Consider the following 27,954-nt stretch of genomic DNA (forward strand, 5'->3'; position numbering starts at 1 on the left):
GAGGAGGGAGCGTACGTGGAGTGCGTACCCGCCACCACCGCCGCCGCACTCAAGCCACTCGGGTCTATCGGCTTGGCCGACGCAGAGCGGCGACGCGATTGGTCGAGTAAGCCGCCGCCCCGCCCCTCAGTTTAAGCCAAGCGCTTTGGTACGCAAACAGCGGAGGTGAGGTAAGCGCGCGGGCGGCCGGCGAGCCGAGCGGCGCTGCGCACACGACGTACGCGCGAGGTCGACGACTGATCCTCTCTCCGCCTCTCCACCTGCCGCCCTCACGCACTTGGCGTACCGCGGCCTCCTTTCCCTACGCACTTGGCGCACCGAGATGCTCCTGTTGGCCAAGACAGGGAAGAGATGCTATTCGCTTGCGACAGGAAACCCAGCAGCAGGGATGCACCATGTGCATTGCAAAGGGGGAGGAGGGGAAGGAGCTGGATTTGGAGGAAGGGGGGGGGTGAGCGGAGCAGCTCAGGTGGCTTTGCTGCCTCCTCCACCACCAAGCCTCGGCAGCTGGCTCTCCGCCTTGCATTGGGAGTAGGAGCGTCCAGGTAAAGGGGGTGCACGAAGGTTCTTGGTGCAATGCCCCTGGCTCATTGCAAGGCGCAGATTGTACCATCTGCTCTGGCTCCCCTCCTCATGCACTGCGGCGAATGCTGTGCCCGTGCACGGCAATAGCAGCTAGATAATAACAATATTATTACATCCTGGGAACCACTATATTATCTGACACATCTTTTTAAAAAAGACCATCCCACCATGTCGGTTGCCTTTGCTTCTGCTCGCCCAAGAGGCAAAGGAGAGGTCACCCAGCAAACTATCCAGAAGGTAACAGAAAAAGAACCGGGGGAGGGGGGTGGAATTAAGAGCATGCTTTAATATAGACAAGCGTGTGTGTGTGTCAATGTGTGTGCAAGTCTCCATCGTAGGGAGTGGGGAGGGGGAAGGGTAATTTTATAAGATGCTCCCGCTAAGTAGTGAATTTGCAAGGGCTTGGAAAGATGGACCGCTGTAGAAGAGAAGGAGGAGGCGGAACAAAGCAAAGGTGTTCAGATGATGGCAAAGGGAGAGGGGGAAAGATGGAAAGGATCAAAGGAGCCGAGGGAGAATGTTGCAAAATGAGACGGATATATTTTCCTTGCAGGATCTTCGTGCTTGGAAATACTTCCATTGCTGCGTACGTTGCAGAAAATAGCCCAAAGTGCAAACAGACTGTTGTGTGTTATATATGACAGCATAGCAGCGTTTTTAGCACAGAAAGAGAAATCTGCCTATTTGTGGCCGTACGTCTTTATCTTTGTATTTTCCTGTTCGTTTTGGAAGGCTCGTCATGGTTTTAAAGGGGACCTTAAGGAAGTGTGACACTGGATTATCGCGGCTTTTCGTCTTAAGGCTGCCTCTTTTTTATTACTATTATTATTTTAAAAGAAAATGTGTATTGATGTCAAGTGTTTGGCATGGAACGATTCTATAAGATCCTCTGAAAAGCAACAACGTCGCAGATTCAAAGGCAAAATCTTAAATGCTTGATGGAGGGAGGTTCGGGCATTTTCATTAATTCATTTCTAAATGGGAGCAGAATTGTAACCTTTGTAAGGAAAACAAGGCAGGTGTTCCCCTGTGTACAAGTTTGCAATGCCGCTTTCTGAAGAGGAGAAAGCCCTGAGAGGGAGAGAGGCAGGGGAATGTACCATCCAAGTTCTCCCCCTGCCTCCCTTTCCCAGGGAAGAGGCTGTAAATAATAGGAGAGGTGTGGAGATGTCAATAATGAGTAATAGATCTGTTAACGCTTAAACAATACGCTATTTCCAGTGCCTCCCTGTCAGCCTCCCTCTATCCTTGGAAGCGGGCACGCTCCTAGCTTTACTGTAGCAATTGTTCAGGAGTCTTAGCCCAGGGTCTTGGAAGAAGCCAAGGAGGATTAAAGATCTGATAACAGCCTGTTTGTCAGTGATGATGGAAAATGCAAGAAGGAGGTTTGGAGCACAAATCTGCAGCACATAGACAACGCTGTCTTGCAAAATAGCTTGTTTAAAAACTCATCCTAGCAGGTGTAAATCTGGAAGTGTACATTAGGCAGGTTAGGAACCTCCTGCCCTCTCAATATGGGTAGGACAAAAATAGCCAAAGTTAAACACTTAAGGTTACAGTTCCAAGTCTAGGAAGCAAAGCAAGTGATTTGACTTCTGAGTAAACATTTGGCTGCAAGTCACATTGACTTCCATGGGAGAGATGATTGTTTATATAGTACTATAGTGTTTTATATAAGAACATAGGAAGCTGCCTTATACTGAGTCAGATCATTGATCCATCTAGTCCAGTACTGTCTACACTGACTGGCAGCTGCTCCCAAGGATTTTAAACTGGGGTCCTTCCCAGTTCTGCTTGGGGATGCTGAGGACTGAAGCTGGGACCTTCTGCATGCAAAGCAGATGTTCTTCCACTGAGTTATGGCCCTTCCCCATATCAATCCCTGCCCCAAGGAGTTTACAGTCAGCAAACAGATCTCAATACACGTGTCACTATCTTAATGAAATAAATGGGTCTTTCACATCCTTCACTCTCAGCTTAATAATAATAATAATAATAATAATAATAATAATAATAATACCCCACCCATCTGGCTGGGTTTCCTCAGCTATTCTCGGTAGCTTCTAACAAAATATTAAAACATGCCCTGTGTTGGCTTTTCTTACAGGTTGCTTGTTGGTACTGGATTATACCAGAGCTTAGTTGACAAAGCTGTTTGGTAGGCTGGTGTAACACTGTGAAATAGAACTCAAACAACTCAAATAAAATATTCTGAATATTACAGTTCTGAAAATGTTTTTAATTTGGGTTAACACGATGTGTGGGAAAAGGTGTAGGCATTTTGTGATGTGTGCTTCATATAAAAGTGAGCCCTTATCGTTTGCACTGCAACTCTTTTGCAATCATTTTGTCAAAGCATTTCGTGGAAATTGTTTGCTTATTTGGATTCCTTGCTACTGTACATTTAAATCCAAGACTGAGAGCTAATTAATCCTGGTTGGCGTTATTTATGCTTAATTTGGCATTCACGGGATTATCACTAGTTTAAGGCCAAGCAGAGCATGAAGGTGGTTGCTATTAGCATCTTGTATTCAGGGATACATACATTATCACTGTGTTTGAAGGTTCTGCTGATAGGTTTATTGACTGCCATCAGATGTTGCCAACCTTTTGGGACTCTGTGGGCAGAGTGGGAACTTTCTCTCAAAGTGTGATAGGCACATCCCCCTCAGATTGCTTCTCTCCCCACACCCATTTCTGAGTCAGACAGAAAACCGGAGGATCAGTGAATGCAAGAACTACTGCTTTTCCATGGGGACTGGGTAAAAAAATGGATCCAGCAGAACTAAAACAAATCTTCTTGAATTTGCATGCTTTTGCCACAGGGATCCCCAAGAACTTTCAAATTAAATCTTTCAGTGGTAGACTACTCAGGAAAAAAAGTAAAAAAAAATATCACAGATCCGATGCTTGTCAGCACTACAAAAACATTGATCCAAGGCATATCTTTGTGATCGTTACACAGCATGACAGTGAAACCACCAGAACATCTGTGTACGCATAGGTGACCTATGATTTGATACTGGTTTTGAGGTGATCCCATAGGAATCTATATAATCTTCTCTGTGTTACAGTGCAGCCTTTCAGCCTGTTTATTATTATTAATAAAGCAAAAAACCACAGCTTGTCGGGGAGAGACCATAGCTCAGTGGTAGTAGTAAACATGCATTGAATCTCTATGTTTAAAAGAATCAGGACACGTACTCTGGACTTTAGGAAGGCTGGTTGCAGAAAGCTCAAGGAACTACTGAGTGAGATCCCATGGCCAGTAATACTCAAAGAGAAGAGAGTCCTAGATGGATGGGAGTTTCTTAAAGGTGAAATATTGAAGGCACAGGTGCAGGCAATTCTAAAGAAACAGTATGACTGCATAAGGAGCTTACAGATGAGCTGGGATTTAAGAAGGGCACGTATAAGAAATGGAAGAAAGGGAAAATCACAAAGGAGTATACATGAGTAGCCAACAGTTGCAGGGTGAATGTCAGGTTGGCCAAAGTTCAGAATGAGCTCAGGCTTGCAAGAGAGGTTAATAATAATAATAATGATGATGATGATGATGATGATGATGATGTTTCTTCAGCTATGTTTGAAGCAAGAGGAAGAACAAGCCAGTGGTAGGCCCTCAGGGTCCCTTCCAACTCTGTGATTCTAGGTGATTCAAAAGACCCCTGTCTGAGACCCTAGAGAACCACAGAAAGTGAAAGCAGACAATATTGGGCTAAAGGGCAAATTGTCTGACTTGAGATAAGGCAGGTGTTTCAGTTCCTGTGTTATCCCTAGGCCCCTGTCTACATGGGGAGCTGCCTTATACTGAGTCAGACCACTGGTCCCTCTATCAGAGCATTTTCTACACTGATTGGCAGCAGCTCTCCAAGGTTTCAGGCATTCAGGGGCATTCCCAGTGCTACTTGGAAATGCTGAGGATTGAACCAGAGATTTCCTGCATGCAAGGCAGATGCTACAACACTAAGCTAAAGCCCTTCCAGAGTTTCGGCCACACCCCCTTGTTTACTACTATAGATCATCTCCATGCTATTCTGATTCTTAATGCCACTGTAGTAATTGAAAGTAATAACAACAATCTTGTGATACTTAGATGAAGGGCTGCATAGAAATTTAATTCTATTATTATTAATATATTTATATTTATTAAATTTCTATGCTGCCCTTCATCTGATGATTGCAGGGTGGTTTACAATATAAAAACACAAAAATACATATCATAATAACAAACAAAAATAATACTCCAGCATTATATGTAATAAATATAAGCAAGGTGACAATTATTTGCATTATTATTATTATTTACTGAATTTATATACTGCCCTATACCCGAAGGCTGCATGAGGTTTAGTCCAGATTTCAGTGTGACAGTCTAGCTGTGGCTGGATCATGTCTATAGCCACTTTATTGGTGAACGACTGTCCAACAAAAAGTTCTCCAAGTTGTTTGCATGGTAAAGGGTGGCTTACAAACATATTGCTTTGGGGTAGTCTTTCACATGTAGGCCTTCCTTGCATAAAGAAATGGACTCTCTCTCCCATCTTATTTCTTTCTACGCAAATTCCGTCTTTCTTGGAAAGAAACCCCTCTCTGGAAGCACCTGCTTTCCTCCCCCAAGACCTAATTCAGGAACAGATCAGATAATGATAACCATCTAGTTTCCCCTTTTAAAATTTATTTTTAATTTATTAAACTTGTGTATCACCCTTCCTCTGGAGATCTCTGGGTGGTCCACAAGATAAAAACTCAAAACAGACAATAGGAACAAACACATTTAAAAGGGCATAGGATGTTAGTCAGCCAAAGGCCTGGTTGAAGATGAACGTTTTCACCTGGTGCCTAAAGGTGTATAATGAAGGTGCCGGGAACATTTGGAAGATCCGCAGGTTCCCCACTTCTGGCGTGCATATGAGGTGCATCTTGAATACTCTGCTGTTACAGATGTTGTGCTATTATAAGCCCCTCAGGTGCCCAGGCATAATTTCAGGGGTGAAAAAAGGCAGAAGTGAGTTGAAAGAGAGAGCTAGTTATCATGGAACACCCTGACCCCCAAACACATCCAATACCTTTTAAAACAACCTAGTTTATGGTGCTGATAGAGACCCATTTCCATCCATCTCCTGTTGGACTACAGTTCCCATCATTCCTGGCCAGGGGCCAAGCTGGTTGAGGTGAATGGGAAGTGTCCAACAACATTTGGAATACATCAGGCTCCCCATCCCTGGCATACATTATTAGTTACCCCTTAAAAAGCAGGAATGGGGGATATGTGACCGACCAGATGCTGTTATACTCCAACGCCCATCATTCCTGACCATTGGTCATGCTGGCTGAGACCAAGGGAAGCTGGGAGTGGCAAAGTGTATGGAAGGCTAGAGGTAGGCTGACCAAAATGTCTGAATGGCATGATCCTATTAATGTTGCCCACAGGTCTCTGTAACCCCCTGCCCAATCTCTCATTTACTTCCTGTTCCTCCACCCCTGGCATAATTTGCTTTTTGATTTGATCAAATATCTGTATGCCACATTCCCAGGGACACAGGAAGCTCCCTTCCACTGTCAGATAGTTGGTCCATCTTTTTCATTTTTGCCTATATTGACTATCACTGGGAGATGCCAGTGGTTGAACCTGGTAACCTTCTGCATGCAAATCAGATGTCCTGCCTGAGCTACTGAGGAAGCTGAGCTCAGGTCAGCTCAAAGGTTCCTCACATCTGAGCCATGGGAAAGAGCCTCAAAGAGTGGACACCTGCAGTCTCTTCTGGGAGCCACAGTTGGGCCTGTGTTGTATATGGAAAAATCTGAACAACTTCCCTAAGCCCCCGACAGCCATTATATTTTATTTATCGTACTTCATCTCACTTTGCCCTCTCTTGGGAAGTTGCAGATTGTGCCCAATAGGACAGATCAAGCAAATGGGGAGAAAGCAGTTGTGAGGATGGGGTGGCACTGCTCAGGGTATCTTGACCAAGCCCCACCCATAAAACCTGCAACTAGCATTGCAGAGACACACTGTCCTCCCCAGCCCCACAGAGCTAGGGCTAAGCCCCTAAATACCAGGAATGGAGAGCAGGATTTGACCACAACACACAACCACATTTCCAAGTACAGCACTTTACTGTTTCCTTTGGAAGTGCACGGCAGCTATGCATTTGCAGGAGATAAATTCAAACGGATGCATTTTCCAGAGGAGCCATTGTGGTAGGAATGAACAAGTTGCCTGCCCTGGTGTCCCATGGCTGAGCAAGGCAGTGTTTTGTCTTTCTTGTATCCCATTTTGCAGGTGGTTTACCTTGCCCCAGAGAACTTTTGGGGGACCACCAGACACAGGCAACTGCCTTACACTGAGTCAGACCATTGCTCCACCCAGCTCAGCATTGCCCACACTGACTCTCCAGGGTTTCAGGCAAGGCTCACTTGCAGCCCTACCAGGAGATGCCAGGGATTGAGCCAGCAACCTTCTGCGTATGACTTCTAAAAGACATCTGTATAGGGAAGTTTTTAATGTTTGATGTCACATTTGTGTTTTCATATTATGTTGGAAGCTGCCCAGAGTGGCTGGGGCAACCCAGTCTGATGTGCGGGGAACAAATAAACAACAATGCAAAGCAAATACTCTGCCACTGAGCCTATGTCCCTTCGCTAAGAACCAAGTTTGCCTGTCCCCTACCCCCAATTTTATATTCCATTTCTTAGACTGAACATTTTGAAATGCTATATAGGGCATTTATAAATATTTTTCTGTAGCTTTTGGGGTAGAAACCGGAACAAACTGGAAATAAATACACGAGAAATGTTTGTGCTTCCTCCAGTTCCTTTGCACTGATTAATATACAAATGTGAAATGCTACGAAAACCTAGGCAAAGGGATGCAGTCTGTGGCTGTGTCATTTTTTAACAACAACAACAACAAAAAGCAGCAATGAAATTATTTCAGGACTTCAACCTTCTTCCACATGAATTAAATTGGCGACCGGGGGGTGGGGGGTGGGCAGGATCCTTTGCTCCATTCCTTTATGCTTTTCCCCAGCCGTGTTCCCTAGAAACAGAAAGGCTTGTTCTAGAATTTAGCCAAAGGCATAGTTCAGTCAATCATCGCTTTTGATTTTCTCCTAAATGCCATTTCACTGGTGCGTGGCTGCACAAAATCCCCCTTCTGAATGGAAACGTCTCCAAGGAGGGAGAATGGATTGAGGATCTTCCTGCTCTCCTTTCGTCTGCTGCTTCAATCTAGTCACTGATGCAGATTTCAGGCCGAGTTCTGCATCCCTGCTTCTTAGACCACCATCAGCAGCTTGGATGCTTCTACCGTGGAATAGGATTTAATGCATGGTTTCCATCCACCAGGAACTGTGTGTTCGGTATTGTGGGCCCAATTCTGTGGAACGTCCTTCCAGCAGAAATCAGCCCCCGGCCCCCACTGAACTTCAGACTTCTCAATTATTATTTCAGCAAGTGTTTTGAGTTTATGATTCCATGGTTAATTTTAATAAGAGTTTATCTTTTGTAAACTCATTGTACACAGTTTAGAAACCATGCTGCTAAGCGGTATATAAATTGTTGAAATAAAGAAAATAGATGCAACAAAAGAAATAGTCTTAGTAAACCAAAAGGCTTCCTCTCCAGAATAAAACGGTTGGTCATGCAGCAGGGCCTCTTCACTGATCTATGTGTTTTTCAAGGCTCAGATTGATTCTACTGGATTCAGCTTTTACCCAGACCCCATGGAAAACCAAAGTGTGCACAGAGTGTTTAATCTGCAAGGGGATGGAGAGGCTGATCCAGGAGTGCTGCGTCCCACTCTAGCTAAAAAATCCAAATCTGTTCACAGACCTAAAAAGGGTTATGAGCCCTCGAGTGGGCAGTACCAGCCAGTGGTCTAATTCTGTATAAGACAACTTCAGATATTAATTGCCATAATGGTGGGATGCTATATTGATATTAATCATAAATAACATTCTCCCTGCTTCTTTCACCTTGCTTTATCTACTTTTAATGATGATTAATGCACATGCATAAAGGGCGTGCAAGGAAAAAGAAGACTACAGAAAGTTTTAGCTAAACAAAGGAGGGAATGTACAAGGTCCCTGACTATGTTTCAGTCAGTCATATCTTGATCTTTTATATTCTGTTTTTTAATTCAGATGTTGGATGAAAACCATCATCTAATACAGTGTATTATGGACTATCAAAGCAAGGGCAAAACAGCAGAATGTACTCAGTGAGTATGATCTTTTGTTGTTGTGTTGAAATATATGTGTTTATTGTTTTATTCATTTAAAAGCCTTTCTAAACTGCTTTATGTTTAAAAACAGCTAAGCAGTATACAGAAACACCACATAAAAATAGACCAGTGTCATAAAAACAGAAAAGCAACATAAAAACAGGAATCCAGTTATAATAGGGTCTAAACTTATGGGCCAAGGAAAGCCTGGGCAAAAAGATATATCTTTAAAACATGTATGAAGGAACTGATGGATTGTGCTTCTTGTATAGCACAGGGAAGGGCATCCCATAGTGCAAGGGCAGTAGTGGAAAATGTCTGGTTTTGGGTTTGACCTGTGATATTCTGTAGGGTGCAATGTCACCAACAGGATTTCCCCAGATGATCTAAGTGATGTTGCAGGTTTGAGCAGGGACCAGATGGTATTTCAGGTAACCAGATCTCAAGAAGTTCAAATATTTATGCTAATAACAAGATCTTGGGGCAGGATGACATTGCATGCTTAAACAGGTGAATGTTAACTCTTGACTCCTGTTGCTACACAAAACCTGTGTTTTGCTGAGCTTGCAAAGGTGAGTTAGATCAGATGCACATAGCCACTCCAGAGAAGAAAAGGTGTTTTTCTAACCAGCTTTACTTCCTTAAGATTACATCATGTTCCTTTGCTTATAGATATCAACAAATTTTGCACAGAAACTTGGTCTACTTGGCAACAATAGCAGACTCGAACCAGAATATGCAGTCCTTGCTTCCTGCTGTAAGTACTGACTGATGAGATTGAATGAAATCCAGTACTTGCAGCTAAAGACATGCTTTTTGAGGGGAAATTAACAATGCTGCCAACATGAGCACAAACCCAATGTGGGCATGCCTGGAGCTGATTTCCCACTGCACATATTTTAGGGTCAATACCATGGTTATAGAAAGTGCATTTCCTTATTGCTAGCCTGCACATATCTGGGGACTGGTCTGCACATGAAGTGGTAGAGTCTTGGGGTGGAAGAGCTGGAGCGGACTGTGCCATGCTGGACTGTAGGTGGGGAATTGCATTTAAGAATTTCCTCTGAATTGTTAAAATAAGAACAAAAAGTACTCCTTGCAAGGAAGGGGGCTGGAAAAAAAAACTTTATCCCTGAAAAGCTTGTTTAATAGGTTGTTTAATTAGCAAAGGGTTGTTGTTTTTTGCATGTAGAAATGATACAAATGCTACCACGCCTCCAAGGCAGTCTGAAGTGGTATTTTCCAGAATTCACCTAGCCCAGTCTGCTGTAGAGAAGTGCTTCCAGTATGTGACTTCTAGACAGGCCTGAACTCCAGTACCTTGTTACAAAGTTGGACACTACCTTACCTGGAGAGGGTGGCTTTTCGTCTTTTCAAGAGTTGTGGGGAAGTGATGTTGCAGAGATGCAGCAAGCCTTATTCTGATATTGCAACTGTATACTACAGAGGTAGGGAACCTCAGGCCCTCCAGCTGACAGGTGGGGGTGGGGTGGGGCTGAATGTATGTTGAAATGAGCCTACTGTAGAAAGGTCAAATTTACATTTGTTTCTCCACCCACTTTTGCCTCCAGTCCTGACTATCACTAGCATGTGGCCCCTAGAAGGCTGCTCAGAAGAAAATGCAGACCTCAGGATGAAAAAAATCCCATCCCTAGTTTAGTTTTTTCTTCTTCTTTCTTGCTTGCTCTATACTGGTTGGGAGAGGTTGGGTAAGAAACTTGACCCCTGTGGCAACAGAGTAGGAAAACTCCTCCAGCAAAATATCTCCCTGCCCAGGAGAAGGCTCTTAAAAAGGGGATACCATCTCCCAGGTGGAAGTTGGCAATACTGAGCTAGATGATGAATGGGTGATAAGACTTAATTCCTAGTTGGGTGGGGTGTATGTGCTGATATGTACATGTTTCATTTCAGGATGCAGACATGCAATTGGGAGAGTTGCCTTATTTTGCTATCTAGTAATGTTCTTGGCCTCTGCTGCTGCTCCTTCCCCTTAATATTTTTATTTTATATTTAGACTGCCATTTATCCCTAAAGATCCCATGGCAGCATGCACAAAAGCCTATATGATACAGCTATTTAAAATAATGAATTTTTTTGAACAAAGAATTCCAAAAGTCTAGATACAGCACAATGGTGTACAACTGTAGTTTGTGGGTCTCCTTATGTCCTAAAAGACCAAAGGAAAAGAGGTGTCTAACTGACACTGAATAACATAGGATATGTACTGTACATGCATGTTATGAAACTGGGCCAGGTCAAGATTGGGTTTAGACATATAAAAATGTTGACTATGTCCCTTCAATGACCCTGCACAAATTCTCTATTGACTTCAAAGGAAGCTTTACCTGCACAGGAAAACCAGACGCAGAATTTATTTAGCTAATATATATTGTTTGCATTTGTGAAGTTAAAATTGGAATATTTCAAAATGTTCAAGATGCTAAGCTACATTTTATGTTGTTTTGGAAGTGTTCATCTAGAAGTTAAACGTGACAGGCTCAGGCTTTGTGTGTGCGTACATGCACTTGTTTCACTCTTTTCTAATTAACTGTCTGGTAATTAAAATGGATTACAAAATAGCAGAGCTGCCATTATCTGACATATTTTCATGTATCTCCATACTCCAGTGTTAACCTCCAAACCTGATGTTAATCTTTTGTAAATATCAGTGCTTTTTATCCAAGAGTCGTATAATTTCCCACACAAACCCAAAAACTGTTTCAGCATATATCATTATCATTGCTGTTGATTTTTTCATTACTGAAAAGTCTTATTCCTGCGTTGATTCATTATTAATCATGTCTAATAATAATAAATAACGGCAGGAATTCTGTCTGATCCCCACCCCTCATAGCTTATTCCTATAACAAATCCCTCTTGCTGAATCTTTTTTCCCCCTTCTCCTTCTTGCCATCTGCAGCCACCGACGCAAAACATGAACCTCGGTCCGGGAGGAATGAATCAGAGCGCATCCAACCAGTCTCTTCATGCACAGAGCAACCTCAGTGATGCAATCGGGACAGGCCTTCCGCCTCCCTCCCTCATGCAGAGTCAGATCAGCAATGGTGAGCTTTCCATGGTTGCCTGGCAACTGCATCGCAAATGCCGAACGTGCTTCTAAAGGAGCCTTTTATGGCTGTTTAACTAGCCTCTCGGGCATGTGGAAAACCTCGGCACGGGCTTAAATATGCACACAAATCGGTTACAATTCTTCATACAGTTGCCACTAGCATTCTGCAACAATGGATTTCCTATAGGAGGAATTGATCCATGAACACTGAGGTGGGTGCTGTTCAAGTTCTTGAGCGTATGTTGGCTTCGGCGGCTTTTGTGGGTAGCATAAAAAGCACTGGTTGCCAGCATCAAATTCTCGCTCTGTCACCATTGATCTAATTTCATGCATTTTGAAGGGTGAGGGGAGACCAAGAGGGAGCATGTGAATGCAGCACAGAAGAAAAGGTCTTTCACTTTTCTTCACTCAAAAGGCCAAATTGTTTTAAGGTCTCATGCAGCCTGTTCCTGTGCATATTTACTTAGAAGTCCCACTGTACTGATGTATCCTTTTCCCAAAGTAAGCATACCTAGAATTGTAGGCCCCCTGTCCAGAGACTGAGAACTTGGGGATCCTCTAGGTATTGTCAGGCTCAGTGTTGGCTACCCCTGACTTTATACAGCCCACGTGGTTCCCTGCTCACCTTCTCTTCCCTTTCAACCCCACCCAAGTATTTCTTCTGTCCTATATATCTGTGGCAATTTTAGGTTACTCACTGGATGTCATTCCCAAACTCCAAACCATTCCCAAATCTGACATGGAGGGGGGGTGGAATTCCAATCCTTCAAAGTCCATATTTTGAATCTAAAAAGAACTGGGAGAGGTAAGATATAAAGTTGCATAATGTGAGCATAGTTTTTTGAGCTTCCTGGCTGCACAGTTTCTGCAGCAGAGATGTAGAAAGCTTAGATACTGGCAACTTGAGAGTGAAGGAAGGCAAAATCTGAACAGGATTCAACATCAATATTCACTGCCGCCCCTTGTTTCCTTCTTTGCTTTCTGCTAGGTCCCAATCATGTGTCTATGCAACAGTCAGGCCAGAATACCATGCCCACGACTTCCCTGAGCATGACTGTCAGTAGCCACGGAACCGGAACCGGCTATAGCCATACAGTGCCTGCGTCTCAGAATGTACCAATGCAAGGCCAGGGATCAATAGGCAACTACGTCTCACGAACAAATATCAACATGCAGTCCAATCCTGGTATGGTTGGCTTGGTTTGGCCTGGCCTTTTTTGTTGTTGGATAGATATGCCATTTTAACGTGTCATGGGGCTCTTGGCTTCTGTGACCACTTATAACAGGGTCAGACCTGGGGAGGTGGGCAGTGGCAGGAAACAGGTTCAGAGCAAGGCTACTGAAGAGCTCCAAATATCTCTGAAGCTTCCTTCAGAGAAGGGAGTGGAACAGACTCCCTTGGGAGGTTATGGGCTCTCCTTCATTGAAGGTTTTTAAGCAGAGGTTGAATTGCCATCTGCCATGGATGCTTCAGTTGAGATTCCTACATTGCAGGGGGTTGGACTAGATGACCCTTGGGATCTCCCAGCCAGCCCTATGATTCCTTACATTTTAGCATCAATGATGTACTTTAAAAAGAGAGAGGATAGGTCCCTGCCCCAGGTGGCTTATATTCTAAAAATAGATGAAGGGGCAGGAAATTGAGATGGAGGTAAGCATATGCTGTTATATAATAATAATAATAATAATAATAATAATAATAATAATAATAATTTATTATTTATACCCCGCCCATCTGGCTGAGCCTCCCCAGCCACTCTGGGCGGCTTCCAAAAAAATATTAAAATACTGTAATACATCAAACATTAAAAGCTTCCCTAAACAGGGCTGCCTTCAGATGTCTTCACATATACTTAAGTACAGTTGCAATATATACTTCTTAAATTGAAGTTTATTCTACTCAGGGCTACAGTGTTAGTAGTGGAGCACTGTGTAGAGAATTTGAGAATGTAAAATGTGTGTGTGTGTGTTGCAGTGTCCATGATGCACCAGCAAGCGGCAACGTCACATTACAACTCTGCGCAAGCAGGGAGCCAACACTACCAAGGGCAGTCTTCCATTGCCATGATGAGTCAGAGTAACCAAGGCAACAGCATGATGGGCCAACGGCCAATGGGCCCTTACCGACCTTCACAGCAAGGTAAATAAGAACCAAGGACTCAGAATTGTATAGCTCTGCAGTGTTGCGTGTGTTCCAAGGGCATGACCGTATGAGATGGAAGATCCATGGTTGGATGTGAGCTGGGTCTTTTTAAACAGCAAATTCAACTGCTGAGAGGCCTACCTCAAGTGTGGAAAGTAGCACTGGGGAACCAGGGTTAACACTTCCTCCCTCATCACTGCAGTTTTTGTAGTTGCAGGGCAAAGAGCAGTTGGGGAGGGTGTGATCCCAAAAATGGCACAGGATGAGTGAACCAAAACAACCTTCCAGTGCTATGGTCCTAACAGAACTCAGTTTCTCACACTGAAGTTCACAGCAGAGGCAAGACTTGAAGCCCACAGTGCTAGGCCAGAACCTCCTCTGTATAGAACAGACTTACAAGTCAGGCAGATAGGGTATCACTCCCTTTAAAGAGGTTGTTTCAGTTATCCACCTTTGATCTCACTGTAGACTGACAACGGTACTCTCACTCTGCTTTGTAGGTTCCTCTCAGCAGTACATGGGCCAGGAGGAATACTACAGTGAACAATACAGTCATGGACAAGGTTCATCAGAGCCCATGAACCAGCAATATTATCCCGATGGTAATTTTGCTGAGTATTGGGGAACATGGTTCCATAATGCCGTTGACCTGCAGAAGGCTTCTGGCACCCAGGAATGGAATTGAAAGACGGAGGCCAATCCACACAAATGCTCCCAAGCCTTTACCTGAAAATAAGACCTTACGATATTTATTGGAGCTTTATTTTCAAGCAAGTAGGCCTGAGATCACTGTGCCAGGGGTGGGTTGGGTGGGTGGGTGGTGGTAGGCAAACTAGTTTGTAGGTGGCATAGTTGAACCAAGGGAAAAGAGGTAAGTTTGGACAGGGTTATATGAGCAAAGAACCCAGACCACAAAAGGCAGAAAGAAAATATGCAGGGTGGATCAGGATTCAGTGCCAATAAGGACCACCATTTACATGGTGAAATGGCAACCAAAATGATCAAGGGGATGGAGAAACTCCCCTATGAGGCAAGTAACAACACTTGAGACTTTTTAATTTAGAGAAAAGAGGCAACATGATAGAAGTGTATAAAATAATGCATTGCATGGAGAAAGTGACTAGAGCAAATTGTCCCCCCACCCCCTTAACACTAGAACTTGTGGACATCCAGTGAAGCTGAATATTGGGAGGATTTAGGAGACAAAAACAAAAACATCTTCCCACAGCACATAGTTAAACTGTGAAATTTGCTTCCATAAGAGGCAGTAATAGCCACCAACTTGGATGGCTTTTTATAAAGGATTAGACGAATTCAAGAAGGATAAGGCTATAAATGGCTACTAGCTCTACCTCCACTGTCAGAAGCAGTAATGTTTCTGAATACCAGTGGCTGTTGCACTCTGGTCCTGTTTGCAGGCTTCTGATGTGCATCTGGTTGGCCACTGTGAGAACAGGATGCTGAACTAGATGGGCCAGGTGAACCAGCAGTGTCAGCAAGTAGGAGGGTTAAGGCGCACCAGGATTGCCAGTGTGGTGTAATGGTTAAGAGCGGTAGACTAGTAATCTGGTGAACCAGGTTCGCATCTCCACTCCTCCACATGCAGCTGCTGGGTGACCTTGGGCTAGTCACACTTCTTTGAAGAGTCTCATCCCCACTCACCTCACAGAGTGTTTGTTGTGGGGGAGGAAGGGAAAGGAGAATGTTAGCCGCTTTGAGACTCCTTCGGGTAGTGATAAAGTGGGATATCAAATCCAAACTCTTCTTCTTGGCAGTGGGCTCTCTGAACGGAACTAAGCAGCAAGAGGGGTCAAACAGCTGCAAAACATATCCAAAGAAAAACCTAGGAAGGCAGTTGGAAAGGAAACCCTATTTCCTTTGTCTTTGAAGCGTTTCAAGGGAAACTTTCTTATGGGATATAAACCTTACAGCTCCAAAATTTAGAAAAATAAAAACAGAGTTTGAACCTTTGCACGTCTCTTTTTAGAGATTTAAGTGCTGCTATCTTTCTCCCCATGTTTTTTGTTTAATCCAGGTGTGAGCTACACTTCAGTCATATTTACACTGCAGGTGTTAACTACCCATCCTCCTAATGGGACTTGTAGTTCTGCAAAGGAAGTAGTTCTGTCAACAGAATTCTGTGCACTACATCACACATTTGGCAGGAGCCATAACTCAACTGATAGTAATACAAGTTTGAAATTGTCATGCATCTGAAAAATGCACAATCAATGTTTAAAATATCCATTTCTTATGTACCTTTCTTTTTGTCATAGGTCACGGTGATTATGCGTACCAGCAGTCATCTTATTCTGAACAAAGCTATGACAGATCATTTGAAGATTCAACACAGCACTACTATGAAGGAGGTAAGAAGATGTTATGGAAGCAGTTCTTGTAGAACGCATCAGATGTTGGGTGTATGTACACACACACACACACACACACACACACACAGAGTGTTCTACTGCTGCTAGCAATACAAAGATATAGCTGTTCCGTCTTCCTCTAAGAAGATGCCAGCTGCCATCTAGGTAATAGGTATAGTAGGGATAGGGCCCTCCATGTTCCTGAACTACATCTCCCGTTCTTCCTGATCACTGGCCAGAGCTGATGGGAGTTGTAGTCAAATAACATTTGGTGTGCTATAGGTTCCCAATCCCTGGGCTGAAGGTAAGTGCCTCCCAGGAAACTGCCAGCAGCAACTGACTTCTAATGTTGGGGACAACAAAGGCCCAGCTGCAAGGTTTTTTGGTCCATTAGGCAAGGCAATGAATTGGCCCTCTTCTCTTATAGTACACCCCATGTCCCAGAGAGGGGCTTTAGAGTGTTAAGGGGAGAGTGTTGCAGTGCTTATGTTAGTGTAAGCAACAAAATGCCCACTACCCCAGCTTGCTCTGAATAAAGGAACCTCCGTTATACCATTGTTTCATCTAGCTTATTAGTAACCATACTGACTAGCAGTGTTTCAGACAGAGGTCTTTCTCAGTCCTTCCTGGAGATACCAGTCATTGAACCTGGGACCTTTAGCATGCAAAACATGTCGTATCTATTTGCATGCTCTGAAGCAGCCTTAAGATTAGATGGATGGGACTGAACAGTCAATCAGCTGTTGAGTCCAGCCACATACCTCCAGTCTTTAAGCATTAAGTGCCAAAACTACACCTATGTATACTCGTCTGCTTCTGGAGGGAAGGAAACCTTGCACAGTGTTGTCTACAACCCCTTCTTTCATGGCAAACTAGAACTTTTTTTAAGTACAAGTCTTGAAGTATCTGAATTTCTATTTTTTAAAGTTTCCACACAGGCTACTTATATGCATGCTCAATGGTGCAGGTGACTGAAAAGCTCCCTCTGATCCTAGAAATCTGTATTGTGTGAGCCCTGCAAAAACAGGCACCTAGGGATACTTCACACACTTCTCTGTGCCATATGCAACCCTGTGAGTGTAGCCATATGAAGGAACTGACGCATGAGCTGGAGTAATTGCATTGGCAGGCACCATTTCTTATTGAGAACTGGTGTGAATGCAGTGGCACATTACTCACCCTTTCACACAGATTAGTGCTTGGAAGTGATGCCTGCCTTTTATGGATAAGCTTCTCTCAAACTGGCTGCATCAATGAAAGATTTAGAGTATGCCATTGAACGCAATGTGGATCTAGGGTGCTGGTTACCTTGCAAATCAACCCTATTGATATTCTGTCTTTAGGGAATTCCCAGTATAGCCAGCAGCAGGCGGGATACCAACAGGGAACTGTACAACAGCAAACGTATTCACAGCAGCAATACCCAAATCAACAGAGCTATCCAGGACAGCAGCAAGGATATGGTGAGAAAATGTGTATTGCCTTGCTTTGCTCTACTTTGTAGCTTGATTCTGCACAACTGTGTACCCATTCTCCCTTTCTCTCTCCCACTTTCTCTTTTTAAAATTTATCCTTTTTGAATTTTACAACAAAACATGCAAATTCTTTAACAAAACCAAAAATACATATCAAACCAACCTCCCCTCCCCTCTATCTGTGGATCCTTCCATTTTGTCTTTACTGCTGCATATCCAAAATAATTCCTTAATTATTAATTTTTCTCTAAGAATTTCCTTTATTTAGCTTTACTGTTCATTTTATGCCAACTCTGCTAGCGTTTTGTTTACAATTATTTTTCAAATATTCAACAAACTTTCCCCAGTCTTTATTAAAAGTTCTTTCTTCCTGGTTTCTTATTCATCATCATCATCATCATCATCATCATCATCATCATCATTTATTATTTATACCCCACCCATCTGGCTGGGTTTTCCCAGCCACTTTGGGCGGCTTCCAACAAAATATTGAAATACAATAGTCCTTCAGATATTAGTCCTCCCTTATTCCAAGAGGGACGCAGGTGGCGCTGTGGGTAAAACCTCAGCGCCTAGGACTTGCCGATCGTCAGGTCGGCGGTTCGAATCCCCGCGGCGGGGTGCGCTCCCGTCGTTCGGTCCCAGTGCCTGCCAACCTAGCAGTTCGAAAGCACCCCCGGGTGCAAGTAGATAAATAGGGACCGCTTACTAGCGGGAAGGTAAACGGCATTTCTGTGTGCTGTGCTGGCTCGCCAGATGCAGCTTGTCACGCTGGCCACGTGACCCAGAAGTGTCTTCGGACAGCGCTGGCCCCCGGCCTCTTGAGCGAGATGGGCGCGCAACCCCAGATTCGGACACAACTGGCCCGTACGGGCAGGGGTACCTTTACCTTTACCTTATTCTAAGAGTTCAGGGCAGCATTTGTAGTCCCAGCCCCTTCCATACTCACAACAATCCTGCAAGGTAGGTTGGGCTGAGAGAGAGAGGTTGTGGGGAGAGTCTGGCTTTGTAGCTGAATGGGATTTGAACACTTGTCTCTCCAGTATAAATTCAATTCTCTAACCACCATATGACACAGGTTTCCATTATAGTAGCCTGTTGATTCAAAAAGAACCACAGAAATGCCCCATGCTCACTTTTTGTTGATATAGTGGGACTTACTTCTGAGTCAACATGCAAAGGAGTGCAAAGGAGTGGACAGTAATGCAAATAAGACCTGTGTCTGCAACTGTCTTCTGAGCCTAATTGTAAGTTCAGGGATATCATCCTTGCTGTCAAGTTTTTATTAGTCATTACCATAAGAAAAGCACCAAAACTAATTGCAAAAGTAAGTACTGCCTTGGAACTTTTGAAATCCAACAAAATATACATACAGTTCTCCTCCTGTCAGTCTATTATCACTATAAAAGCAGGTTTCATACGTAAAAGAATCAGCCTGGGGGTGAAAATCAGCTTCACAAGCCCTCCTTGAAGGCCTGCCGTCTGGATAAATAAGATTGCTTGGTCGTAGAGACAGAGTTGTTATTATTACTACTATTACTACTACTACTACTACTACTACTACTACTATTATGGCCTCAGCTTTGTTAACTTTTAAATGGCCAGTGAAAACTTTCCTATGTCAGTCAACTTTCAGTTAAAGAGCCGTGCTGGTTGTTATATGTTGTGCTTGTTTTTATTTTTATTTGTTGCTGCCTTGTTTCTGAAATTATAGTTAGATTACCTTTATGAAATTATTGGTTAAATTATTGTAGCTGCTCTGTCAATTTAAAAAGTGGGATATAAACAAATATGCAAACAAACTCAGAAGGAGAAATTTAAGTATGTAGTCTACTATGCATGTATCAAAATTATGTTTATATTCTTCTGCTGCCAGGCTTTTAAGGACATGATGCAACCTACTCTTGAACTCTTGACAAGACTTTTGCTGTTATATTCCCAGGTCCAGCCCAAGGAGCCTCATCACAGTACTCCAGTTACCAACAGGGTCAGGGGCAACAGTATGGAAGCTACAGAGCTTCACAGACAGGACCATCTGCACAGCAACAGAGGCCTTACGGCTATGAGCAGGTAAATCTTCCCATTTAGATTACTGTAATGCACTCTATATATGGCTACCCTTGAAAGCAGGCTGGAAGCTGCAGCTAGTCAAAATGTGGTGGTGGGTCAGGTTGTTAAACGGGTCATCCTACTAGAATCACATTACTTTGATCACATGGGACTTGTGCTGCCTTCCAACATGCTATTGGTCCCAATTCAAGGTGATATTGTTACATAGTAACACAGGAAGGTGCCTTATGTAGTAAGACCATTGGCCCATGTTGATCAGCACTGCCGACACTGAATGCCTGCAGCTCTCCAGGGTTTCAGACAGGAGCTTCTCCCAGCTCTATCTGGAGATGCTGGGGATTGAACCTGGACTTTACAAAGCAGATGCTGTTCCAATGAGCTTAGCATAAATAAGTAAGCATGCTAGTACACAAGGAGAAAATTGTGACTGCTTTGTTCCTCCCTAGCTCCTGGTGCTGCCACACAACTGAGTGTGTCTGAACCTGTGCTCATGGTTTGTCTCCCCTAAACAAATCATGAGCCATAAGCCAAGAAAAAAATGTAGTTTGTTTGGAGGACAAACCATGTGGCCTGGTGTGGACGTAACTTTAAGCTTAGCTCCAGATAGCATGACAGCAGCAAAAGCTGAGGAGGAGCAAAGTGCCCAATTTTTCCTGAGTATTTGCACTCATTCATGGTGAGCCATAGTTTGGTTTGGTGTTGTATGTGAACCAGGTCTATGTGTCTGTAGAAATGACTGTGTTAATTTCTCTCTTTCTCTCTTATTTTTAACAGAGCCAGTATGGAAACTATCAGCAATAAAAGGACAAGCACCTGTGTCAGATTTGTTTCAATATTTATGTCCGTCTTTTGAACTTGGATGTACGGGCAGTTTTTGATTAATCGTAATATGTTGGTTAACCCCCTTAGCACAAAGGAGCATTTGTCTGTGAAATAGTATTCATTTCATGCTGGATATGAAGCAGTGCACTACTGGTAACAAGGCAATGCTTTAATGGTTTGGTATGTTTTGGTGCTGTGTATAATACTGTATGTTGATACAATGCAAAGGTTCTTCCTTCTCCTGCCCCCACCCTCACTTGATGTCTAGCTTTAGAGGTTACTTGAACATCAGTATCCACATCACACCCAGCTATTTTTCTTCTTCGTCATCTACAAGGCTACAATATTCTGTAATACATCAAACACATATAATTAAGTTTTTCGTGCTCTGCTCATGTAACTGCTCTTAGCATTGTTTTCAAGGTGAAACAGCCTGGATGTGCTGCAGATTATTTTGTATCTACTATCCTCTGAAATCAATAGATCCTAATTTGATGGTATTGGGATAGGCTCATTTTATTGCATTTTCTTGGTTTTTATTCTGAACTGCAAATACTGAAATGTATGGGCATGAGTTTGATTTGCTAGATACTTTCAAAGTGAAACAACAAATTAGTACAGCAGTAAGTAGGGCCTATTTAAGTCACCTTTCCACCAACTATTTATGATTGGGGTTTATTGCTGACTTGGGAACTGGCCCTGTTATGGGAAGATGCCCTTATATCCCATAGCAGGTCAATACCAAAGAAGCATTAAACTGCTGAAATGTGGGCAGCAGTTCCACTGAATTTATACTAAGCCACCAGAGAAGACTACTCTATTTCAGCTATCCTGGATATATGACCATGGGTTCAGTTAGTGTGTGGCCGAGGAATCTGGAAAAGGAAAAGATTGATTCCTTCTGTACCTATTGTATAATGTTCTTGGGGAATTCATATACTAGGACACATTTTTATGCATCCTGGCCCAGGTGATGACATCAACATAAGGGACATTTGTGGTGTCCTGTAACAAAAATAAGTCTGCAAGTTGCTTCATGAGACTTGCATCTCTTGTATACGTCTATCTGTTGCATTGCTTGGAAAATAGGTGCCTTATCAAGAAGGCAAAGCCATTACAGGCTCCCGGACTAATAATGAAGGGCAACAGAAGAGCTGTGCTTCCATTGCTATGGGGCTGCCTGATTCTGGGAAGAGATTTGCCTTTCTCTACTGAGTGTCCCAAGGAACCTTCCTTCTTCAGGCGGCAAGTATGTAAAGAAAATGAACTTCCCTCACATAACTAATTTACTGCAGGATATAGTGTGTACTCAGTGCCAAAATAGTTACCACTGTGGGGAAGACCCAGTATAGTTGCCTTTGGCATAAAATGGGATTCTCGTAAAAACAAAGTTCTATGATTCATTCAGTAACAATTCAGTGGGGTTTTATTTCCAATTGAGTGTGCTTAGGACGGCTACCATAAAGACTTACACCTGATTTAAATATCTGCAGTATGACCATTTATAATAAAATGAACTGCGGAACAAATTTAGCCAGTAGGATGATGAAATGCAGCCAAAGCGAAGCACTTTAAAATTCCATTGATTTCGCTGGGAGAGCAGTGAGTGTGTGCTTGAAATCAGTGGACCAAACTCAGCTTAACTCTAATTGGATCTGGATCCTCTATCTGCCAAAGCAAAAATTCACTAGCACCATTTTAATCTTGTTATCTAAGCTGTAGGTAAAACAAACTCCAAAATTCAGTCTGTCAAAAGTCAATATAGCTTCATATCCACACAAGTTGTTGAGAAGCATAAATGACCACCCAGACTTTACTACAAAGTAACTATAGCATGCACATTAGAGATAGTGCATGTTTCCCATGCAGCTGATTAGCTTCCAATTCATTTTCTGATCCTTCCACTTACCTCAGCCTTCCACCAAGAAATATAGCCATAAACAAAATCAGGTTACAGACTTAAGGGCTGCATTCAACTAAGTCATACTCTGAGTAGACCGATAGAAATCAACGGACAAGTTAACTGAAGACTTTCTTCTGTAATAAGATCGTTGACCTATATATTACAATGGCAATATTTTTATGAGCGTATTTAGACTAATTGATATATTGCAATTTAATGTTTTGATTTTTGTATTTTCAACCTTATTATCTGCCTGGACATTTTTTTAACGAGGGGCAGAATATCATTTGCTTCAATCAATCAATCAATCAATCACAAAGATAGTCATGCCTAACTTAAGTCTATTTATTTCAGTGGGTCTACTCTAAGTACGATAGCTCTTCCTTTGGTATTTTGGCTTCAGTAGCAGTTTGGAAACTCTGTTTCCAGTAATCAGATATATTCACGGACTGTTTATTATATTTAACTGACTGGATCCTGCATTGTTAGGACCTACAGAAAACATTGTAGCATTTAAAAGGCACTGTTGCTATAGAAGTTATTGCTCATGGTGTGTCTTTTGGTCACACTGGGTTTCTTATGCTGATCACCTGCTGGGAATGAGAGAGCAGGTACACACCAGGCATTCAGTATCAGATGGATCCCTGCTCAGGGAGGGCAGAAAAGAGAGGGAAAGGAAGTCAGTAGGTCTTTGGTCCCCTCATCTTTGCAGGGCTCCTTCACAATTCTTGCCTGCCCTTTTTATCAGTTATAAAGCTCAGCCCTCAAAGCTCCTGTACAGCCTGACAGTGTCTAAGACAATACAGGGTAGTAGGTTAAGAGAGGTCATCACTCCAGGAGGGACAGATTGCTCTGTAAAATCCTTATAACCCAGGGACAGCGGCCTTGTAGCATTTAGAGGGCTACAAGTTCCACACCTCTCCTTCAGTTGCCTCAGCTAGTACTGCTCATCCCCATGATTTCTGCAGGGGTGCGTATCTGAGGGGCACCCACGCTTCCTACTTTCTGGCACAGCCTTTCCCTTCTGCGTACAGAAAAGGGAGCCACACAGCCCTTTCCGTATGATACCTTGGGTCAGATGCCACTCAGCTCTGAATGCAAGTGCTGCCCAACATACAGTTTAAACATAAATAAACCAAACTTAAAGCTTCTGAAACATTTAAACTGTAAAAGATTGGCAAGATGTTCAGTTTGTTGTTCAAAACTACAGGATTTCTCAAAAAGTGGGATTTTTTTAAAAGATAAATAATCTAAGATGAATTTGAGTACACAAGTTTACTCAGTTTAAGAATATAGTATATTATATCACTTATTATATTATAAACATCTGGATGGTTTAGATTTTGTGTGGAGATACCAATTTTCAAAAACACGGACCTCCAGAAAATAGACACTGGACCCAAAAAATATCAATATTACTATTTATTTAAAAAATGATCCAATGATCTATGAGAATACTGTACAAATAGAAGGACAACTTATATATGTATGAGGGTCAGGGAAAGTGCTGCTAGAAAGTGCTGCTCAAGATCTACCCTTCTGCAAAATGTATTTAGGAATTTTTATTCCACTTAAAATAAATTAAGAGCATATAAAGGTATAAATGAAAACTATTTAATAATTTTAAAGGCAGCAATGGGGGGGGGGGACTCCAATATACCTAGCATTGTTAACAAGCAGCCAGTGAAAATACAAAGCCACACAGGCCCAAAGCAAACAAATCAACATTTGTATAGTTGTTCATCAAGAAGAATTTTTGTCTATATTGTCATTTCTGTCTTCCTTTTTCTGAACCCTTCATAGCACTAAGCACAGCGATGGCTCTATTTACAACTCTGCCAGTGCCATGTAGCACTTTTGGGTGATGGCCAATAACTCTCTGCCTAGCCTGCTTGGTCATGCCTGCAGGAGGAACCCTCACAACCCATGTAACTGCACAACAATGGGTGGTTATGTTCAGACGGAGCAATCAAAAGAGGCCTTTGCAAGAAGCCATGAGCCCCTGGTGCAGTGTACCCTGGCCAACAGCCACTGCAAAATTTCCAGCAGTTGTTGCATGGCAACTACACTGCAGGGTCTCCTATGTTCCTGGCATTTGTCACGACTTGGCTGTTTGTGCTGATGCAGGAGAGGCTCACACCAGCGCAGTGGGAAACACTAATGGATTGCCTGCCTAGAACATCGAGGTGTTAGAATAAACAATGGTCACCTTCACATTAGAGTTTACTGATAGCCAGAAAAAAATGCATTGCTCCTTACCAGCTTTGACATCTGCTTCTCGTATGGTTTTTAGCATTGCTGAAAATCATTTTTTAAAGACCACAAGCATTTTAACAAGTAAAACAGCAACATCGCATCAGTTGGAAATGTCTTACATTAAGAATTTCTTGAATGTTGTGTATATACTGTATTTGAAAGAGCGCTTTGGAAATAGTTTGTACATTATTTCCTAATTTATACATGATTTTTAGTGTTAATATTTCTAACTGTTAATAACAAAATATTTAATGTGTTGTCCATTTTTATGTATTGATGTGGAAACAAAACGGTGATGCCAGCATTTTGACTTTTTTCATTAATTGTATCATATTTTCTGTTTTGTAATACAGAATGTTTGGACATGTTTTAGGTTAAAATGAATTGATTGTGAAGCCAAGTAATGGTACTTTTTCGTATGATGAAAAGACTTTTAAAAGGACTGCTGTAATCATGTTTGAAGTCTGTTCTTTTTTTAATTGCAGGTTTAATGAAAACAATACATTAATCACACTTCATTTATATTCTGAAATATTTCAAGTAAAGATCATTGCATGAGAAAAAGTGTTAATGTCAGTTTTCAAAATGTCAAATCTCATTTGATTTTCAAGATCAGGTTTTCTAGTTTCCTATTTAGCCAATGATCTCACTAGAAGGCATGACACATTAACATAGAACTGATATATTCATAGAATTAAAAGAATGCCGCATGAATTCCAATGGTTCATTGGCAATCCACTACCATGGGGGTAATTTACCAATAAGCCATTGGAATCCAATTTAATAAATTTGAATTTAAGATTAATTTGTTTATACCCTGCCTTTCAGAATAAAATCTTTCCAAATAATTTCTAGTAGCGATAAAAACAGTAGTAAAGAACAGGCAGAGCAGAAAATACACCAGCAAAAAATGTTTTAAAAACAGTATATAGCAGTGAGCATGGAAAGAGGAATACTTACCCCTCATAGAAAGCCTGATGGAACGAAAAGTTATCCACAGCAGTGTCTAAAAACAGTAAGAGAGAATTTGTTGGATTTCTCTAGGGAGTGTTCCACAACTATGGAGCCAATGAAAAAGCCCTGTCACTGGTACCACCATTCTGACCTTAACTAATGATGAGCTGGAGAGCAATGCCTTCATAATGTTGTAATCCAGGTTAGAGAACCTCAGGCCTGGGAGTTGACTGTTGCCCTTGAGACTCTTTCCAGGCCATTCTCTCACAAGCCCTTTCTCAAGCCCTCCACAAAGCCTTTGCATGGCAAGAATGTGCCATTGAATTGTGACAATGTCTTTTGCATTCCATAAGGCAGAAATGTAGGTGGGTGTCAGAAGCCTGAGAAAAGTCAGAAATCTTTTTACCTTTGCATGGGTTGAATGTATAGTGGTACCTTGGGTTACAGACGCTTCAGGTTACAGAAGGTACCCAGAAATAGTACCTTGGGTTAAGAACTTTGCTTCAAGATGAGAACAGAAATCGCACAGCGGTGGCACGGCGGCAGCGGGAGGCCCCATTAGCTAAAGTGGTACCTCAGGTTAAGAACAGTTTCAGGTTAAGAACGGACCTCCAGAACGAATTAAGTTCTTAACCCGAGGTACCACTGTAGTTTATTGTATCTGAACCAGTGTGTGAGTGACGGAGGCTAGATATACCTCTTCCAGACTGGGCTGTAATTGGCAAAAGTTGGACTCAAAACTGATGAAAAGCAGTTTTGATCACTGACACATGTGCAGGTTGAATACATTCAAACTGGGAAATCTGCAAACCAACAGCACCTTTGCCATGTTCAGAATTCAGTGTCCGTATCTTCTCTCAGATTAGACACTGGAAATTAGTAGAGCCAACTGCAGGTACCCCCCATATTTATAGAATCATAGAACTGTAGAGCTGGAAGGGATCCCAAGGGTCATCTAGTCCAACCCCCTGCAATACAGGAATCTTATGTATGATCTATTCACACATGACCATGTACATACATGGCGCTGAGAAATAAATAGAAACCAGGAAATAAATAACCAGCTGAAGAGTCCTCATGGCTCGAGAGGAGACCCTCCCCAGAGCCTGAAGAGGACGTCCCTAAGGGCAGACGAAGCCCCAAAGAGACTAGAGGCACAGCAGGACTTTGTTTAGGCTGCTCATCCTACCTGCCTAACATGCTTTTTAGTGGGTAAAAGGTAAAGGGACCCCTGACCATTAGGTCCAGTGGTGGCTGACTCTGGGGTTGCGGCGCTCACCTCGCTTTATTGGCCGAGGGAGCTTCCGGGTCATGTGGCCAGCCTGACTAAGCCTCTTCTGGCGAAGCAGAGCAGCACACGGAAACACCATTTACCTTCCCGCTGGTAAGCGGTCCCTATTTATCTACTTGCACTTTGATGTGCTTTCGAATTGCTAGGTTGGCAGGAGCAGGGACCGAGCAACGGGAGCTCACCCCGTCGCGGGGATTCGAACCGCCGAACTTCTGATCGTCAAGTCCTAGGGTACTCCCCACTTTATGTGATTTCACTTATGCACATGCAGGCCCTTGTGTGAGTGAGCGGATGCCTGTATTAACAGAGTATCAAGGGTTCCCCTGGTTGTGCTTACACCTGCTGATTGTGTGAATGGTGCCATTTTAGTATGTCATATGGTGCTGTTTTATCTACATTATGTCACATAACTCACCTAAGTTCATTGCTGGTATATTTATACGACGCTTACGGTAACAAGTCAAAGTGTGTCTGCCAAAGGGGCCTTCCCAGTGGCTGTTCCTGTAGCACCCTGCTTGTGGTTAACGCTTAGCTGGAATGAAATATTCAACGCAGCAATAGAGAAATTAAAATAATAATTTATTTGTCAGACAAATAAATGAGAGACACAGTGGTATATGGTTACCAAAGCTCTGCCTTTCCAGCCCTGATGGCCAGCACTTATATTCCCTCAGCCCAGCCCCCTTGCTCCTCCTTTGGCTGCCTCTGTCCAATCAGTCTGGTTGAAATTCCTATTGGCTGTTTGCTAGAACCAATCATAAAAGATACACCCATTTCCTATTACCTTTT

General features: G+C 42.7%; 1 protein-coding gene and 1 long non-coding RNA gene across 6 annotated transcripts; one reads left to right on the forward strand and one right to left on the reverse strand.

The window, feature by feature from the left end:
- Nucleotides 1–79: 79 nt before the first annotated feature.
- SS18L1 (SS18L1 subunit of BAF chromatin remodeling complex) lies at nt 80–25,371 on the forward strand. Of its 5 annotated transcripts, none has more exons than XM_053394434.1 (11): nt 80–822; nt 8,733–8,809; nt 9,485–9,569; nt 11,733–11,877; nt 12,871–13,068; nt 13,858–14,022; nt 14,526–14,627; nt 16,302–16,394; nt 17,738–17,857; nt 19,812–19,939; nt 20,714–25,371. In XM_053394434.1, exons 1-11 carry the CDS (start codon nt 754–756, stop codon nt 20,738–20,740), a joined length of 1,209 nt encoding a protein of 402 aa, XP_053250409.1. In that variant the 5' UTR covers nt 80–753; the 3' UTR covers nt 20,741–25,371. The 5 variants fall into 5 exon arrangements, with proteins under 5 accessions (XP_053250409.1, XP_053250410.1, XP_053250412.1 ...); XM_053394435.1 differs by having other exon boundaries at nt 80–545; XM_053394436.1 differs by lacking the exon at nt 80–822 and adding an exon at nt 1,018–1,039.
- On the reverse strand, nt 21,001–27,667 carry LOC128416538 (uncharacterized). Its single transcript, XR_008331233.1, has 3 exons — nt 27,581–27,667; nt 25,881–25,926; nt 21,001–21,109 (listed from the first exon to the last, which is right to left on the reverse strand). It is a non-coding gene; the product is annotated as an uncharacterized LOC128416538 (long non-coding RNA).
- Between the last annotated feature and the right edge of the window lie 287 nt (nt 27,668–27,954).

Source organism: Podarcis raffonei, chromosome 6 (assembly GCF_027172205.1).
Source record: "Podarcis raffonei isolate rPodRaf1 chromosome 6, rPodRaf1.pri, whole genome shotgun sequence".
NCBI classification, from domain to species: Eukaryota; Metazoa; Chordata; class Lepidosauria; order Squamata; family Lacertidae; genus Podarcis; species Podarcis raffonei.